This window comes from Trachymyrmex septentrionalis, unplaced genomic scaffold (genome assembly GCF_001594115.1).
Source record: "Trachymyrmex septentrionalis isolate Tsep2-gDNA-1 unplaced genomic scaffold, Tsep1.0 scaffold40, whole genome shotgun sequence".
In the NCBI taxonomy this organism is placed as follows: domain Eukaryota; kingdom Metazoa; phylum Arthropoda; class Insecta; order Hymenoptera; family Formicidae; genus Trachymyrmex; species Trachymyrmex septentrionalis.
This window is the reverse complement of record NW_017305569.1, coordinates 2,654,470-2,673,790: the sequence shown is the minus strand read 5'-3', so window position 1 is coordinate 2,673,790 and position 19,321 is coordinate 2,654,470. Positions and strand designations below refer to the sequence as shown.

The 19,321-nt window shown below is 31.9% G+C and overlaps 1 protein-coding gene across 3 annotated transcripts in view; it reads right to left on the bottom strand.

The window, feature by feature from the left end:
- Positions 1-4,227: 4,227 nt before the first annotated feature.
- LOC108751036 (glutamate decarboxylase) overlaps positions 4,228-19,321 on the bottom strand; it is a 20,876-nt gene continuing 5,782 nt past the window's right edge. For all 3 annotated transcript variants that reach the window (XM_018490965.1, XM_018490967.1, XM_018490966.1), the window contains 8 exons: positions 18,936-19,172; positions 11,565-11,881; positions 11,011-11,262; positions 10,315-10,382; positions 6,474-6,552; positions 5,115-5,264; positions 4,772-4,966; positions 4,228-4,649 (listed from right to left, as the gene is read on the bottom strand). In XM_018490965.1, coding sequence (XP_018346467.1) covers positions 4,476-4,649; positions 4,772-4,966; positions 5,115-5,264; positions 6,474-6,552; positions 10,315-10,382; positions 11,011-11,262; positions 11,565-11,881; positions 18,936-19,172 — 1,472 coding nt within the window. In that variant the 3' untranslated portion in view covers positions 4,228-4,475. The remainder of the gene's footprint in view (positions 4,650-4,771; positions 4,967-5,114; positions 5,265-6,473; positions 6,553-10,314; positions 10,383-11,010; positions 11,263-11,564; positions 11,882-18,935; positions 19,173-19,321) is intronic.

Here is a 19,321-nt window from a genome sequence, read left to right as displayed (position 1 = left end):
TTCGAAATTATTTCGAGGTTTTTTCTTCGCTAAATTACTAATCAATACTCTCATCATTTGGAAGACGTGGGACTTTGTTGTTGCCTTACTTCGTTTATTTACTTAGACTAATAATTAGACTAATAATTAATGAGATTGACAACTTCTAAAGTCGGCGCGATAAATCGCCAGTAAAGGAACTTAGTCATATTAATGACGTTTATCAAAATGAGACAATGTTTTACTTCGTTAACACAATCAAAGTAAAAGATTTAGTTGAATACATACATACATACGTATTTCTCGTCGATGTAGACCGTCGAAAAAAGCAAAACAAATTTATAAATATTAGCACAGCTTTAAACATATAATAATAATATTGAGATTTAATATATGCAATATAACATACATGTTATAAAAGCGGAATGATGACATATATGTTATAAATACAGGAGATGGCACATGTGGTACGAGTGGTAAGAGTGCATTATACAAAAATGTAAATCGTACAGTGCATTTTAAAAAATGTACATGATATTTAAATATATGTTACACTGAAAAAATGTACTAAATTTTAATAAATATTTATTTGAATAGTACTCGATTTTTATTAAATTTAAACATATGTTTACTTAATACAAGAATCATTAATTTCAATTATCACTTTTTTATTGAGTCAATTTATTTACTGACGTAAGTAAACATTAAATTAGTACTATTGAAAAAAAATATGTTAAGATTTAATAAATTTTTTCTCAGTATATATGCGCAATACTATATAAGAATTAAATATAATATTTATTTTAAAAAAAAGTTTACATTAAAAATTTTATATCGCGCCAACAATATGTAAAATATTCACACGCGTTAAATTTTATGTACAAATTTTTTTATAATATGATTTACTGATTATCTACAAAAAATCAATATAACATTTGCAATTCTAAATTTTATTAGTGTAATTTATCTAATAAATTGGTATTTTAATACTTTACTACATTAATATTATTACTAATATCTATTATACTGACATTAAATCGCAAATATGCGTAAAAATATTACGGAAAATACGATAACAAACCTGTCAGTATATCTGCTAATTATACAAGCAAATTAATTAGGAGTCTACAGGGACGAGTATTTCCGTACAAATATATCACTTTTCGCTTAAAAAACGATCATTTACACGGGAATTAATAAGATGTGTGTAACCACGAGAGAGATTCGTTTATGAGTAGCATTGATTACTATGTCGGCAGTACCAACAACTATGTCTAAAAAAACTCGCAACTCCGATAGAATTATGAATAATAATTAACAATAATTCGATAGAATTCTTTTTTACAGGTATCAGTTTACTGGTCAGATGTGAATCATTTAATTAATTTTCTTCTCAAAAAATACATTTTGTCCCTTCTTTGGCGCACAGTGATTGCAAATAAATTGCTTGAACTCTGGATCAACAAATACAATTTAATTTTACAGTACTCCAAATTTTAGCAACATTAGCTGTAATTTGTTTAAAAACTACTTTATAAAAACTTTTATATTTTCTACGTAATATAAAATTATCATATTAAAAAAATGTTTATATTTTTATTTCAAATAGCAATAAAAATTCTTATTAATGGCCTTTTATATACAAATTTTATGTAGGAACAGATAAAGGATGAATATATTTTAAAGAGAGAAAAATAAATCTTTTATTCTTCTTTTTACCCAAAAGTATCAACACACTACAATAAATTACTTTCCTATTAATGAATTTTATATTTACTTGTCTCATTGAGGCAGAGTTCAGCCTATATATATAATGCGCTTTATATTTTACACATTACAAACGTTTCAAATTGAATTGACATCACCCGCTATAATCCGTCAGCCACAAGCTTTCATTAAGTACATAGGAATAACATCTTTGGCATTAAATTACAAGTAACAGGATATATCGATTGCTTTCTACTTCGAATAATCCTGTTTAATTAAATCCCGGCACTAACTGCGGTTCCCCATCTAAATATATTTGTTTAAACTTAATTAATTGTCGCGATAGCACGGCAGTCGTCAACAGAAAAAGAAACACGGTGTGATTCGAAGATGCGTGTGTACATAAATACACTTATAATTCTTGTGTAGTTACAGCTAGATATTTCATATTACTTAAACGTTTTTTTCTTGTTATTCCGTATTGGCGAGTGAATCGAAATCTATAGAATTGTTCTATTGCAAGTGTTAAACAAATCGAAACGCTTATGATCGTCATTCGTAATAAATTTACTGTGTTTATAGTATCTATTATTTGTATAATTTCAAATAATGCTCACGAAATAAAAGAAAATGAGTTATCATCAATAAATATATCAGAAAATTGCAGATTATACTTTCTTGGAAATTAATATAAGAGAATATATTGAAAATAATTGTTGCATTGCACAATTTATTGTGATGTGCAATCATTAATTTCAATAGTGTGTTTATGACGTTTGAATAATATTACAAATTTCTAACAGAATCAACGGACTAATTATAAAAAATGACAACCGTTTGCACGAATATTCGAAAAAGCATGTACTTTCATGGGTTTGTGTTTTGTATTCTTAAAATTTCAACACTAAATATATGTTTTGATATATTTATATATTTATACTTTTTTTTATATATCTATATTAAATATATATTAATACTCTCCTTTCAATTAGAACTGTTTAACAGTAAATTATAATATACATATATTTGTGTATAATAGATGAAGTCCATCTCGTAACGTTGTCTTCGCAAACAATCGATAAATTATAAACTTCGTCAATATTCCAACAGAATAACGTCCGGTGTTAAATCTATTTTCTATGGAAAATAATGTTGTATTTGTGCTATCTATCCCTAACGCTACGGCGATAGAAATTTTCTATTCCGTAGCTATTGGCTGACGATTCGTTGCAAATCGTACAATGGGGACAGAGCAACATTCAAGCTCCGACAGATTAGCCACAGTGCTTACAATTTACATTCTAAACGGATTTTTACACAGTCAGAAAACAGAGTTATTTTCGTTCCAGTGTATTATGGACAAATTGCAGATTCTGATTAAATTATGATAAATATTTTTATTTGAATGCGTGGAAATTTATTTTTTTCGACTTTAATTAATTGTGTATAATTTTTAACAAGCTTGTCAAACAGCTACGTAACAATAATTTAATAATTTGAACTATTAAGGATTTCAAAAATATTTGAGACGTCTAATAATCAATGGACAAAAAGAAAAACTTAATAAGAACGTAAGACACAGCAAATGGTGTTTCATAGAATCTTCAAATAAACTGTACAAAAATTAGTTAACAAATTAAATATATTTAATTTAATATGTTTATAAATATAAAATATTTGCAAGAAGAAAATATTCTTTTATAAATTTAAAAAATCATTGTAACTTTATATTAAATCTTTAAAAAGTAATTTAATATATCATGCACAAAAGTAGTATAAACATTAAAAAGAAGTTTTTAATATGTAAATTTTAAACGACATCCTAATCCGCGTTTCAAGATGAAAATTTGTATTTAAATGTTTCATTTGGAAAGCAGATGTACACTATTATTGCTTCGATTAATGAGTGATCAATAAATTTTATCACTTGCATAAATATTATCGCGCATCGAGCAGCAAAAAAATAACAAATTTGCATAGCTTACGGCCGGAAGCATCTTTAACTTTGTAACTTTGTAACTTGACTCATAACTTCGTTTCTTGGATATGCCGTGTATTTCGTTTAAATCTAGAAAACTTATATACTACATATATTTTTCGACGTGCAGGTAGCTGCTGCAAACTGGTCGCAGAATAAAGAAGCGTTTAACTACACATCAATCTTTCATCAATATTATCGCCTTTTCTATTCAATAATGAGCTAAATTAAATTATTCTTCTAATGAACTAATAAACTATAGTAATAAACTATATCGATTTATTATATTTTATAAAACATGTTATGAAACAATGAATGAATGTTCACGGATAAATGCATACTAGTCTAAAGAATTCACAAGAAATGTTTTCCTTGTTCAATCTAATCAAATTTAAATAGATATTAAATTAATTAGAAATTGACATCTTTACACTATATGTGTAAAACAAAGTTTACAAAAAATTATATTATAATCTTGGCTAATAAATAAAACTTTATTCAAGTAAAATAAATAATTTACGACATTTGTGTTATTAAAATGTAACGTCATTTTAACGGGAAAATTAGAGAAAATAAAACCAGGGATATTCTCTCCCATCGTAATAATACAACCGCCTATTTCTTCGTATGCCTTACGTTCATATTGGTGATTTTGAATTTTATGACCTGAGCCTTGAATTTATAACATTTTTAGAACGTGTCGCGAAAAATGCATTCATTATCAGACAAATCACGGATATGGTGTACCAGTCGGCTAATCGCTGCACATCGTACGATTAACGCCTATATTGCCTATATATGGACAGATTTCTTACAAGTCATGGCCCAATCGATCCATCTCAGCCAGGAGAAAATCGACGTCGTCCTCCGTTACAGCGGCACTGGAAATGATGTTCCTGAAGAAGTTGGGCCGTCGATCATCTGGTTGGTAACCAACCATCAGAGTGCCAGCTTGCATCATGCGACCTTTCAGAATTGGACATATCTAGAAGCATAAACAGTTCTCTCTTATTCTAAAATTTCTCCGAAAGAAAACTTCTAAAATTGAACTTTGTTCGGCTTTATTAGACATTACACTTTATATGTTTTTAAATTCATCAAACGCACCTCGCCTAAGATTTTTATTCTCTCCGCGGTATGTGGCATGTTTCGTACGCGCGTAGGTAGATACCAAAAACAGACGTTCACTAATTCAGGTTCGAGGATCAAATAATATTTGTCGGGCATTTGTTTAATCCTTCTAACCATGTACTCCGCCAGTTCCATCAGCCGATCCATGTGCTTCTCGAAACCCTCCGTTCCCTAAATGATAAAAGTAATAGATTCATTTCCCAGTGTTTCAATCGCTGTGGAAATACAGCCTATATGTTACTGAGGATAATGCCGAGGAGAATGTTGACATCTAATGAAAAAGCATAAAATTGCCTTTCTGTAACAATGGATTTTGTACCTTGGCGCGCCATTGCAACCAAAGCTTGAAAATGTCGTTGTGACGCCCGCATTGAATGACCTTATCGCCAGTGTCGTACCTCACGTCGTACAGCTTGTCCGTCATAAACAGATATTCCGCGGACATTTGGTTACAGCTGATCAGTAGCCCCTGCAAAATGGAAACAGCTCTCGCTTTCAAAACATACGAGAGACGGGTGTCTATAACATTTTTCCGATAACGAAGCGTTTCCGGAATTGTTTTGCATGGTTTACGATTGACAGGTCGTCGGAGGAGGAAGAGGGCGAGTCCGTCTGGGTCGATACGATACTTCAACACATGCGCGTGAGGAGGAATACTCAGGATATTGAATTTACAAAATGGCGGATATGCCGCACCAATGTTGCACGCCATTATTCACCACCATTGTTTTAGACAAGATTATTTTTTAGTCGCTTCATCATTTATTAATGTTCTACGTTACTTAGAGAATTGTATATAACGTTGATTTACATAACTAATGAATAATGTATTTTTAAGCTAAGAAAAAAAATCCTCTAATTCCCATATTTAAGCATTATTATTATTGCTTACTGTCTTCTAATGCTAACAAGTAGTAGGGAATAATTATTTTATTATTATAGTCATGAATATAAAAAAATAAATACTTTCACACATACATGCGTCTTGTAGACCTGTATCAACAGATGAAACAACACAATTGTCAATGTTGTATTGTAACAAAGTACATCCTTTGGACATCGCGCTTCAACGTCAACGGCAACGCGGTCCGACAAAAGCACGACGCGTTCTCCCCCGGATATCTCGCGGCAGCCGGTGCACGGAATTTTAATATCCGAAGGGGAAGTTCGGAGTTAGCAATAACTGAGTCGCGTGGGGAGATAGACCCTCCCCGATAGCGCGCGCTGTAGACGGCAACATATGTTATCTCTTAGTTTAATTAAATTCCTGTAGTGCCAAGCGCCCCGGCACGTAGGTCTACCCCTTGGAATGCGACTAGTGTTGTCTCGTTGCCCTTACGCGATGCAGGAATTTCAGTGCTCTCGGAAACAGGGAAGATTTCTACGACACTTTAACCGTGGATGTGCAATGTTACTGTTTATTTGTGCGTATTATTATTTTAGATATTTATTTCTTAACATCTCGCTCGTGTGAGAATAAAATATTAAAGAAGAAAAAATAAAGTGTCAGAAATCGGAATGATATACAAATGACACAAACAAGAAAATAGTACTAATAATATTTTTTTATAGTATTTTCTGTTGAATTAAATTACTGATAATAATTTTTGTAATTTAAAGATTTTTGGTTTTAATGAAAATATTATCTAATTAATAACGTCTAAATTTCGTAACTTACGTCTTCCTTAAAGTGAATACTGGAACATTGAAGCAGAGCTCCCATAAGTTTATGTGGATTCCATGTCACTGAATCAGCTCTGAAAAATCAAACATTGTTGGAATTTCACCAAAATTTCAAATTTTCTTTGATATCTAATTTTTATACTTTTAAAAGATATTTAATTTTTATACTTTTAAATGTGGAATGTATGCCATAAAAGTAAATAATAATGTATTTATGTTTTTCTCCTAAACATCAAAGATATGTATCATTAAGCTTCTTTGTAAGTACAAAGTATAACTTTATGCTAAGAAAAACTCACTTCAATTTTATCTCATTAATAGGAAAGGTCTCTGTGATAACAAAGTGCATCAAATAAGTCGTACATTTTACGAATAAGTGCAGAAAATTATTCTTCTTTTGCCTTATCAGCAACCTGTCGAAGCGAGCCTTCATCGAGCCGACTGAAAAAGCCAGCCGACCTCAGCTGGTCGTCAAACTCTTATCCACTCCCACGGGAACCAATAGGGGATAAAATATGAGTTATCTTCCCGCCGTGCCCACGGAAGGGGGTCTATCAATTCGAGAGAAGAGCTATTAATATAGCCACGGGACCGGATTTAACCCCCTGGTCCTCGGAGACCCACTCCGGCGGTAAAAAACCTCTAACCCTTCTTAATCCTTGAAAAAGCATTGTGATATGTGAGAATCCACATTCACATTCCTCAACCCAAATTTGTGGTTTTGTTTTTGGCGATTAGTGTTGTGCAAAATTATTGAAACATAAAAGAATTAAATCCAATGAAAACTATGACAAATAATAAAACAAAGTGTTGTGATAAATATTTGTTATAAATATCTATACATACAAGTAGATAAAATTATGTGGGATTTATGGAAAATTGAAAAAGTACGTGTTATTTTTTTGTAAAACTTTGCTTCAAGTACGTAAGTTGCGTGCTTTATGATAAATATTTGATACTTGGCAAGTGACATGTTTATCGCGCGCCAGTCCTGCGTGCTGCCTGAACATCCTGTGAATGATACGAGGGTACTCTTGAAGCACCCTTGAAGCGCGATTCGCGTCATTAACAGACGTTGTCCATTATTTACTCGTGTGCATCCTTCTTTATGTTACAGATCGACATACATCTATTTGTTTGAATCAAATAAACCTTTAATTTGTTTAAAACAAATAGAATTCAATCTCTTATAATCTATATAATTTTTATGTAATATTTTTTAAATACAAAAATTAACATTAACGTCCATTTTCTACTTTTATTTATCTTTATTTTTTGTTACGGTTTGCAGAGAACTTATAATCATTTACATTTTTTTATTGTATATATTAAATTTGGCAAGCAAAATAAATATTCTACATTATTCTTTATTTTAAATTTGAATAAATATTGATGTAATGAAAAACTTATTTAAAAGAAAACATTAATTTAGGCAAGAAAGTATTTGTTTGAATTATTTCGTAATTTATCATTTTTTATATTTTAATTATAGTAATAAATTAAAATAGCACTTTACACTTTTTACGTAAAACTTAATATAAACTGTTTACGAAAATTTAGGAGTATTAATTTAGTAGAAAAAAAAGAATTAAATACAAACTTTTTTTCTTTACAAAAGACGCACAGGCCTTACTTGAGAAGCGTGTATAAAGCAAGTGATTAATGCGATTCGCAGCTGAAACTGGCGCATACGGCGCCCCTCCATTCACTTTTAAATTCGTCCAAGGTGCCAACCCCAAAAGCCGCTTGATATATATTACAGGGGATGTTAATTACCCACACCCTTAATGTAATGCACGTATATATGTGAAAGTTCGATAGCGCAAAACTTACATTTCCGACTCAATAATGATTAAAGGAATGCTAATAGAAATTAATCCCTATCGGCAAGTATATCTTTTAACGATAGAAAGAAGATAAGTCTTATGAAAATACAAGTCAGACATTTTCTGTAGAAAGTGGAAGATATCTCTATAATAATAAGGATTAAATAATAATTAGACTTCCTCAAAAGAGATTAAGAGAAACTAGAAACTTGTAATTACGAAGTTGACTTGAAGAAAGTTGAACAAGTGCTCTGAATTTCTACTTTTAACAAATGGCTACACTCCGAACTCTGAACTTCACATACACCCGCACAGTCTTCACCGACCTATCTTTTTAAGAGCGATCATTTCAACTTTACGATGAAGGTGAAATCACAGCGTTCTTTCTCGATTCTGTGTAATCTGGGACGCGGATGCAAAGGGAACAGAGGAGGAGGAAAGAGGACCGACCCGGGAATGAGGGAGGCAGTTCTCTTTGTACGAGTTTAATCCGGCATTGTCAAGGCATGGGCTTTTATTTCAGGCTTGCGGAGGAAGGCACGATGGTGGTCGCGGCGCGTCGATATAAGAGGAGAATTCTGTTCTGCAAATGTGCTCCAGGGAACTGATCCAGCTGTTGCTCATGCGTCGGATCTTTCTATACGCGCCTTTCGTTTGCCATTTTAATCAAGACTTCCAGGAAGGAAGTCCCCGTCGTAGTACAGTCCACGCAGAAAAATGGCAAACGTTCATCTACGATCGAGATAGCGAAAAAAAATCTCGTACTGTGATAGTCTCCAGATAAATTGGAAATATTTGCAGCAAAAAATATACGTTGAAGAGTTTATAAAATAAATATAAAAATTCATTTCAATTATACGAATTTGTCGATTTAAGAAATATCTATTATTATCAGTATTTATTATTGTATCTAAACGTAGATAAGGTACAATGTCCTTATAGACATTCTTGAAAGATACCGCAGTATATTCTGATAAATGAATTGCCATCTCTTTCTGTACACAAATCATTCCCTAGAGACTTCTCACACCGATTTTCAGGTCAGGGATTGTCTGAATCGAGGGAGCAGATGCGCCTGGATGCAAATCGTGGATTAATCTCGCCAACCCCATGCATGTCTCGTCCGTACCCCTGACCCCTATCACGAAGGGTTCCGTTGAATTCGTGTCCACAGATATACAAGGTGAATCACAAGTTGCGCATTTTTTCGCGGATTTTTTTGTAAATATAATTTGTACTGAATTCCGTCTATTAAAACATTCGGTTGATCACCGTATTTTTTCACAATTTTTAATATATGATTAATAATAAATCTAATTTAATTTAATTTACGTGAAAAATGTGTTATCTATTTATAATATAAAAATATATGTTATAATATTTCTCATTACTTTTGAATACTAGTCCAAATTTCTTGTATAATAAAATTATTTTTAATGTAAAAAATTCTCTAATACAATCTGACGCCAACCCCTCGTAGCATCCTAATCGCGGTTTATGCGAGCAATACATTACGGGCTGACTGCCTTCGACTATTCTCATGTAAAATCATTTACAGCGCCTGACGTTCGAATCACAACCATCTTGAAAGGAGCGTATTGATTTTATCCTGTATATGCTATACGCATCGCGTTCGAGGTGTTTTTTAGAGAGAAATCCATTATACGTAAGCCCAACTAAGCTCCAATAAACTATAAAACTCGTGGATGGAATCCCTTACATCGATCGTATGTGCGCGATATTCAGATGCGGGAGTAAATAAAATTGTAAATAACGCAATAAACATTTATAAAATAGATACATAACATTTATAAAGAGACATACAAAATAACAATATTTGATTTAAAAATGGTGACAAATTACCTATGATAAATTATCTATAATAATTTTAATTAAAATAATTCTAATTAAAAAACGATTAACACAAATTAATCTACTTTTTTCACGGTTTAACTGTTAAAATAGAAAATATAAATCAAAATAAATTTTAATATTAAATTTAGCACTCACCGTTCGATACCGGTCAATCTCGGATGTCTGTACTTTCTCGACAGAAGCAGTCCACCACCCCAAGCCGCCTGGAACAGAAATAAATGATTATTTGATGATAGATTAAATACTCGATGATGGAAAAATGATGAGAAAAATTAACATAAAAGATATGCGAAATGTGGGATTTCATTAAGCACTTCTTAATCTGACTTCTAAATCCGGTATTTTCTGAACTTCTTCTGTAACGCGGATATAGTATTGGTGAAACTTCTGCCGCTTCCCACATCTATTATTTAGGTTAAGGTTCTTACTCGTTTGGCATTTACAGCTTAAATCGTGTTTGAATGAGCTTGATTGCATAAGCACATCTAGTTTGAAATGGCACTGCTTAAGTAGAAATTCGAAGTTATTCAGTTAAATTGACACCTCTTTTATTATTTACTATTTTGTTATTACCAGATGTATAATATATGCAAAATGAATTGATAATTAATATACATATTCATGTTCAATATCTAAAAAAAATTTGGAAATAGATAGTGCTTTATATTACGTTTATATTACATTGTATAATTATGAAGATGTTCAAGTAAACACATAAGTTTTAGAACACATAATTTTAATTAAATTATATACAAAAACAAGATAAATATATATTAAATATTGTACATATTTCGTTTTTTTTTTTTGTTTTTTCCGAGAAATGTTACTCACGTCGACATGCAGCCATAGATTGTATTTTTGACAGATATCAGCGATTTCCGGAATCGGATCAAATGCACCAATAACTGTAGTTCCCGCAGTGGCATTCACGAAGAATGGTATATGACCTTTGGCCTTACGCTCCAGGATTAATTCCTCCAGTTTCGATGGAATAATGCGACCGCGTTCGTCACTAGGCACCATCACGCAATTATCCGTACCGAGGCCGCAAACGGACGCACATGATTTCACAGAATAATGGCACTGCAGACATTAATAATCCACGCTGTTGATGAATTATCAATTTCCTCTTATAAGGACGTAAAAAATTAATAAAGTTTTTGAAATTTATGTAATTTTAATCAAAAAAGTGTTTTATACAAATTTATTATCTAATAATTTTTTACGCTACATGTAACGATTCTATTATAAATACTCAATTTTTCTGTAGTTTCTCATTTTCTGCTGACAATTATTGAAAGCTGAATTTTGTAAAGTGTAAGAAAATTATTGAAAATATAGGAACCGTGAATTACATCATTAAACATTTAAATTCAAACACGAACCTGATCGGACGTAAACATAACTAGCTGTCCTCCAATAGCAGAGAGTCCTTTTTCTTTATAGTACGGGAACATCTTATGCCTGGCCGCAAGAAAGGCGTAAAGATTGCTAATAGATCCGCCTGGTGCGAGAATAGAATCGCCGCCGCTCCAGCCTATAAGCTCGCGCATTTTTTGTTCAACAACATGCTCCATTAGAATGAATACAGGAGCGATTTCGTAAGTAAACATATTTGTGTTGGCTGTCGCAGTTAACCATTCGCCAGCCATGGACACTAAATCGAGACCGCATGATAGCTGGTTGAAGAAACGTGGATGTCCTAAAATCAAGAGGAAAAAAGTTTTTTCCCCTCAGAGAAAACTCGCAGTCTGATTTCGTTTGATTGAAATTTCACTAAAGTGCGTATCCATGTCGAAAATTACGCAAATGTAACGAAAAATTAATTACTACTTTGCCGATCAATCATTCTGCCGATCGTGACTGCAGTGATTGTTGACAAGTGGTTCTTAATAGCAAAGTAATTAATAATTTTGACATGGCACGTGTCCAAGTTATATTGTGTTGTAATGTCGACCTTGTAATGTCGAGTAAGTTAAAGGCATGCAAGAGGAAAGGCGGCAAAAGAGAGATTTAAGCTCCTCCCGAGTACGTTGTCATCCGCTCGGCTGAACATCGCGCGAGGATCAGGCCTAATGCTTCTATTCGATGGGAGCCTAGCCTTCTGATGCAACTAGGGGAGCGAGTACTTTATTTTCTCTCTCTTTCTGACATAAATGCCTAGACATTTCAGCCTTCTAATCCGCTATTTGCGTTCCGCGTTAAACTCATTTGGTTTAAATCGGTATTAAAAAAATATTCATAAAAAGAAGAAAATGCAAAGAAGCTACAAAGGAGAGGAAAATGATTGATCGAAATTTAAGAAAAACATTTTCTCGTATTTTCTTCCATATTTCACCCGGAAACAATCAATGGAACTCAGACATCACATAAAAGAACCCTACGAATACTATCACCTTTTTTAGGATAGCGTAAATCCCTTGATCCTTGAAATATGATGGATTCACTTCTTCGAATATCCGGTATCGAAAAACTTTGACCCTCGTGTGTGCTCGATAATCTTATGCTTTATCTCACGCTTGTTGATATATGAGAGGCGTTGTATAAAACATTAAACGGACATAAATATCTCAAATTGATATTGCAAAAATTATTTTAAATATTATTTTAAATACATTAAATAGCATTTATATATCTAAGAGAAATCGAAATTTTTAACACCGATAATATTATTACAAGTTTATGAGAAATAATAAGTAAACGCGTTATTCGTCTATTTAATCACACTTTAATCTTCTGATTTTAAGCAATGATTGACGCGTGGTATCACGAGCTACGGACATTGCCCTTCACTGACGGCAACAGCCTGGGATTCGACGCGTGGTAAAGTCGAACCGACGTTAAAGGCCTAGCAGGATAATCTCCAATTCTTGTCGGAGGATTCTCTTCACAAACGCAGATCACGTATTTTCATTACAGGAATTCTATTAATGGAAAACGATTATGCATAAAATAATGCGAATATTGCTTAAAAAAAATGATCACGACTATAAATCGAAACGAATGATATTCTTATTAAATGTATGCTTTATAATTTGATATAGAAGAAGGTGATACAATTTTGAACATGGTACAATTTTGAACGAAATAAGATTTGAATTCAATTTTCGAAGATTCAAGTTTAATTTTTTCCTGTTTGGTATTCTTTAATATTCTCCGCACAATGAGAAAGTTATCGAACTTAAACTTCAAAAATTGGATCCAAATTTTGTTTTGTTTAGAATCATATTTGTACCATATTTGAAATCGTGCCACTTCTTTTATACTTTTTATAATCTCTATAATACTAATAGTTTATGCTACTTCTGCTCTGAACATTTATATTGATTGCAAATACCTGAAAGACATTACTTTCTCATCCATCTTGAAAGAAGTTTCGACTACTTCAATAATCTTTGTAAATAGCTACATAAACCATCATCGATTGAAGCACATATCAACGGTTTGACACGAAAATCGTCTCAGACACGATATCAGATGGTGGTATTTGCCGTTTGTCGTACTGTTATTCGCAATTATTTCGGTCCGTGGATCGTGGCACGCGTCCGGTCGAGGGGGTCTGCGAGAAGACGATTTTCTCTCTTCTTCCCGTCTGGCAGGAGCGACAGAATAGCGTCCTAGCCAAGGGTGGAACAGGATTCGATGGTCCGAAGCGCCCGCATTTTGCGCGTCACACGCGTCGCTGCTCGACTAGATTGTTTGCAGAGGCTCTCAAACGACTGCACGCGTACATACCGTTCAGGAAAAACAAACACGTACGACCAACTGGTGCAAGATAAGCCGCTTTGCGTTATGTAGATTTGTGTCGCGAATTCAGGATTGTATAAAGTTCTACCAAATTCTTGTGGAAATTACACTGAATTAACTACTCTCATATTATTAGCTGATATTTTCGTTTTTTATTTATACAATTTCTACGTAATTTTTGGATGTGGACGAATAAGAATGATGATGAAACGAAGATTGATGTAATAAGTTTTGAGTGAAATAAACTGATTTACAATATAAATTCAAAGAGATTATGTTTGGTTATATCTTATTTCTTTTTGCAATCATATGTTTGCGTTTAATTAAATGTTTAACATTGACTGTGTATCTATACATTTTCTATTGCGATACAATAAACGATTTGTCTCAACCGCGGTTGGTTCTTCGAAGCGATTATGCTATCCAAGGAATCATTTTCCGACTAATTTGCTCCTGCCCTCGCATAGTCGGGAAAAAGAGAGAACGCAAGGAGAACCTGCTTTGAGCAGGCTGCGGTGATATATTATAGGGCTCAGGATTTGTATGGAGCGAAGTGTGTAACTTGGGCTTAACATTAATATTGCGCAATCAATCATATTGCTCATAAGGAAAGTAACATTGTGCTTGGCGTTGTTGTTATATTATAAAGCATATTATAAAGCATTTTGCAAAACATTATATTGTAATATGCTTCTTTTACGTCTTTTATTCATATTGTGAAAAATTGTAACTTTCATTTTATTAAAAACAATAAAATCAATAGGCTCTAAAGAAAATTCTAAAAAATAATAAATAAAATGCCAAGCAAATGTCCAAGAAATTTAATGAGTCTCTATCAATTTCCATTGTAAATTGTAGTCTCGGTAGTATAATCTCATGTTAGCATTTAAAAAAAAATTTTTTTTAAATTATTTTTAACCTTTTGGGTCGGCCGTTTTAAAACGAAAAATATTTTTTTTTTTTTAGTTAACTTAGTAATTTAATGACCAAGATTAACTCGGACATCACCACCACGTTTTTCTCGCTTTTTATGTTATTAGTTTATACTCGTATGCGCTCATTATATAATTTTGTTAATATATATTTTTTTATACTGAAAAGGATCTTGACCGTAGGTCGAAACGTACGTTTAATATTCACTTTGAATTAATGGTATTAAAATACACACTAATAACCAGTGTCGACTCAAATTGGCATTTTATTTATTACTTTATAGAATTTCATTTTATTACTAAAACATATAAATGTTTCTACTGAAAGATAGGAATACTCTGTAAATTATTTTACGTTTTGAGAAAAATGTATCATAATATCTAATTATGTATTTTAATATCTAATAACGTTATTATGTAGTAATAAATTTTATAAAATTATTTTTTTCCAATCGGATAATCTATAAGAAATCAGGTGCAATGTTTTTTTATTCTGCCAATAGGAACAAATGCGGACTGCGTATTTTAAATGTTTGATACGTTCGATCTTTTTTAACAAAAACCATCATCGTCGGAATAGCTCCCACGTGATACGGCGATTTTCGCATTCCGTGACGAACCGATTTGCGCATTCCACGACGAACTATCGATATCAATTTAAATTCCTCCTCTGCAGCTCGATGCTGCCGTGCAAAAGCTTCGCGAAATACCGCTACCCCTATATCGCGTTGTACCCTCTGCAGTTGGGTTTCGCCCCTATTTACTGTTTCCCCTCTATCCTTCTAAGGAAAAATCATGTAGAAATGGCTCTTAATTACACCAATCCTATTGAAATTTGCCACCCCGATAGTGCCACGTGCAAACTTATGTTAGCAATAACATTGGTATTTTCATATCACAGCTATAACATAAAAAAAAATTTAAACAATTCTATTTTGAATTATGGTTATGTAAGGAAATTAAATCTATTAATTATTTTTTAAGTTATTGTATTATTGTATTACTTTATGTTACAATTTTATAATTGTTTCATTCTCCACAAGCAATTGTAATCTGTGAATAAAAGAAAGATCATCCAATTCGATATTGTTTCATATATAACAATGAAAATACAGATGACAGAAATGGATTACGCAAAGTGTCCTGCAAAGAATATTCGATATGTATGTTATGTGACCTAGAAAAAGAGTTACATTCAAGCCGATAACCTTCAGCTTCTTTTCAAGCAGCTGGAATTTCGATATGTCACAGATTTCTAGGATTTATACAATTGTGGATTGTAGCATTATTAAACATACGTTTTGTTAAATTCTGTTACGACACTTTAATGAATATGTGTTGAAGACATACATAAAGATATGAATCATAAAAATTTTATTAATCAATTACAAATTGATTATAAATATCGTCATTAACAATTTTCCAATAAAAATATCTTTCAATATACACTATTCATATTGTTTAAATACTTTAAATTAATTTATATATTGTAAATTTCTACTTTTCTATATTATATTTTTTTATTTCAGAATAGCATTAGAAAGTTCTATATCGTTGCAAATATATTTTTATCCTTAAAGTGCTACGCTTATAGTCACGAAAAAAACAAACTTAAATTTTTTTAAAAAGAGAGAAAATGTATGTGTAGATTTATATAAAAAGTGCAGTATCTGAGATATCTTGCGATTTTGAAAAGGTAGTTTCGAGAAAAATTCGATCGAAGTTTCAAGTGCAGTCTACATTGAATATTTTTCAACTTACACAGTCATCTATTCCAGGATTATGTAGTACATATACTTTTAAAAATACAGCGTTTGAAAAATCGATTTTTTTCAAAATTTCTGACTAGGCGTAACCACTTAATGTTTGTTTAAATATCCAGATTGTATTGTTTTATCAATTGTACTATTATTATCGATATCTATATTAATAGGTTTGATTTCATAAACCATTTCTGACACCGTATCGTTATCGACATCTTTCAACGTATTTCTGATATATCCGTCCTTCTAAAAGAACTACTTCTACGTTGATATATATCAGTTGATATTCTTCATGGCTAGAACATTTTTCTATAGCCGAGTGTAGATCTCCCTCCTTCGCTCTTCCAAACCTGATATGTGAAGGGCTCCCGAATCTTGCGGTATATAATCTAATAACAAGTTTTTGTCGGCACGTATCGTGCACGCGCCCTTCGATAACGGGGGGATGATCACGCGGCCCTCGCTTCCTTTTACATAGGCTGCGGACAAACGGGATTCCTGGCTAAGTTTAGTTAGGTCTGTCCTCTATTGTGCATTACCATCCATTCAAGCTGGTAATCGAATCCTACCGAGATAGCGAACTTTCGCACGCTGGGAGATTCGCGGTTGACTTTTGATATTCCATCCTTTATATTGCTATTCAGTCGCATCGATAGATCGACGTTATTAAAATAAAATTCTGTAAGCTAAAACTCGTTCATATATTGGATGCATTTATCTCGTTATTCGTGTTTTATTAAAGTGAACTTAGCTTTACTTAAAAAGATCAAAGAATAATTTATTTTGTATCGTGTAAAGTTTATGATAAGAGATTTGCGAAATTGACAAAAAAATTAAAAAAGAATTAAAAAGAATTACATTCTCATACAAAGACAATAAATAATATATGTATAAAAAAATTAAATATATGTATATACTTTCTAAATTTTTTGTTTTATATATTTATTAAAATGTTATTAAAATATTCGTGTGACAAAATCTAGTTGATCATTAAATATTAAAAGAAGGTTTTTCTTTACATAAATATATACATATAAAATAAATTTTTTAACTAACTTAAATATTTTTAAAAAGAACTTATGCAAAAGTATAAAAATAACGAAGTAAAAATATATGTAGCTTTTTCTAAAAGATGTTTTATTATTTCCAATAATACGAGATGTGACATAAAAGAGGTGGCACGGAAATATCTGTTCTATAGTTATCGTGAACGTCTGTCCATTTATTACAAACGACGTCGGTGTCTATATTTCGAGGGTTGGCCGATAGCCGTCGAGTTTCATTGGCAGTGTCTGTCGCTACCTTATCTTCACCCTTGCGAGCGCGTATGCTAAATTGAATATGAAATTATGTGACTTATCACCCTAAGGGATAGGAACGTGCGATAGCACGGCGTTAAAACGCTACTCTTGATAGGGATGTGCTTGCACTTTTTGCAGTATTTTTTGGTCCACTATCTCAACGTCATGCATTTTGTGTTTAACGTTGACATGAATTTGAATAATTTTGACGCATAAATATTTTTACTGTGTATGTACACACTAAAAAATAAGTCTACTAAGAGTTTCTTTGCGTGCATATGAAATAATTCTAGAAAGCTATAGAAATACAAAAAATAGAAAGACTTCCCTTCGGTAATAAAAGTCGGAGACGAACGAATGACTGTTTGGTAAAAATTACGTTTGGACGTAAATATTTACATTCTTATAAAGTGTACCTGTTTTTTTATAACGTTGCTAAGTGCTTCAGATTCGAAACATTTCAAGACGTTTCAACTAAAATAAAAATCTTCCTACAAACACATACATTAGATGACCATAGTCGAAATATTCTGTATTATATAACAGAATTGTAATAAACTTGAATTTGCAAAGTAATTCAAAATTGTTCATTGGTTTATTTATTCTAAAAAATTCAAGCTTTTATTGTTATTTTTAATAACAAAAAAATTAGTTATAATTATACTTTTTAATAATTGTGCGACGGCTGTTCTCTTTAGAGCATATACATTTATTTTTTAATATATAAAAACTCTAATATTAATTAAAACAGTAAAGTAATTTATACATTTATATGTCTATAATCTAATTTCTATTAGTTTATTCTCTACTGTTGAAAAGATTTAAATAGTATTTATTTGATTTTAAAATTACAACATTATACACTTGTAATATCACTTATTTACACAATTATAAGTATTTTGCTAACAGCCAACTCATTCACAGACATGGTTAATGAATTAAAAGTTGTTTTATTTAAATTTTATTATTTGTTTTAATATGAAAGAAAACAGAAATAGTTTGAATATTCTTACCGGTCTTCACTTGATACTTCAAGGTTGTAGAACAATCTAGTAAGAGTTGTTGGAGAGTCAATCCGGTGTCAGGAATTTCTAAATCGAGCAAACGCATCATATCGGCTGGATGATGAAAGTCGAGGATCTTCGCATTTCTATCATTCGTTGATTTGACGAAGTCCAACAGGATGTCCATTACCTTCATCAAAAACTCTCTAGTCGCCGGATAACTCTCTGCATTATGCGGCAGAATGTCTGTGAACAAAATAAAAAATTGCAAGCGCGATTTCTTTGTATCGTTCACTTGTTAAATAATGATTTTACGATACTATCAATAAAAAAAATATGTAATGAGCGGCACATTCATGCATCCATAGATTTGATTGAATCGTTAATGAGCTTTC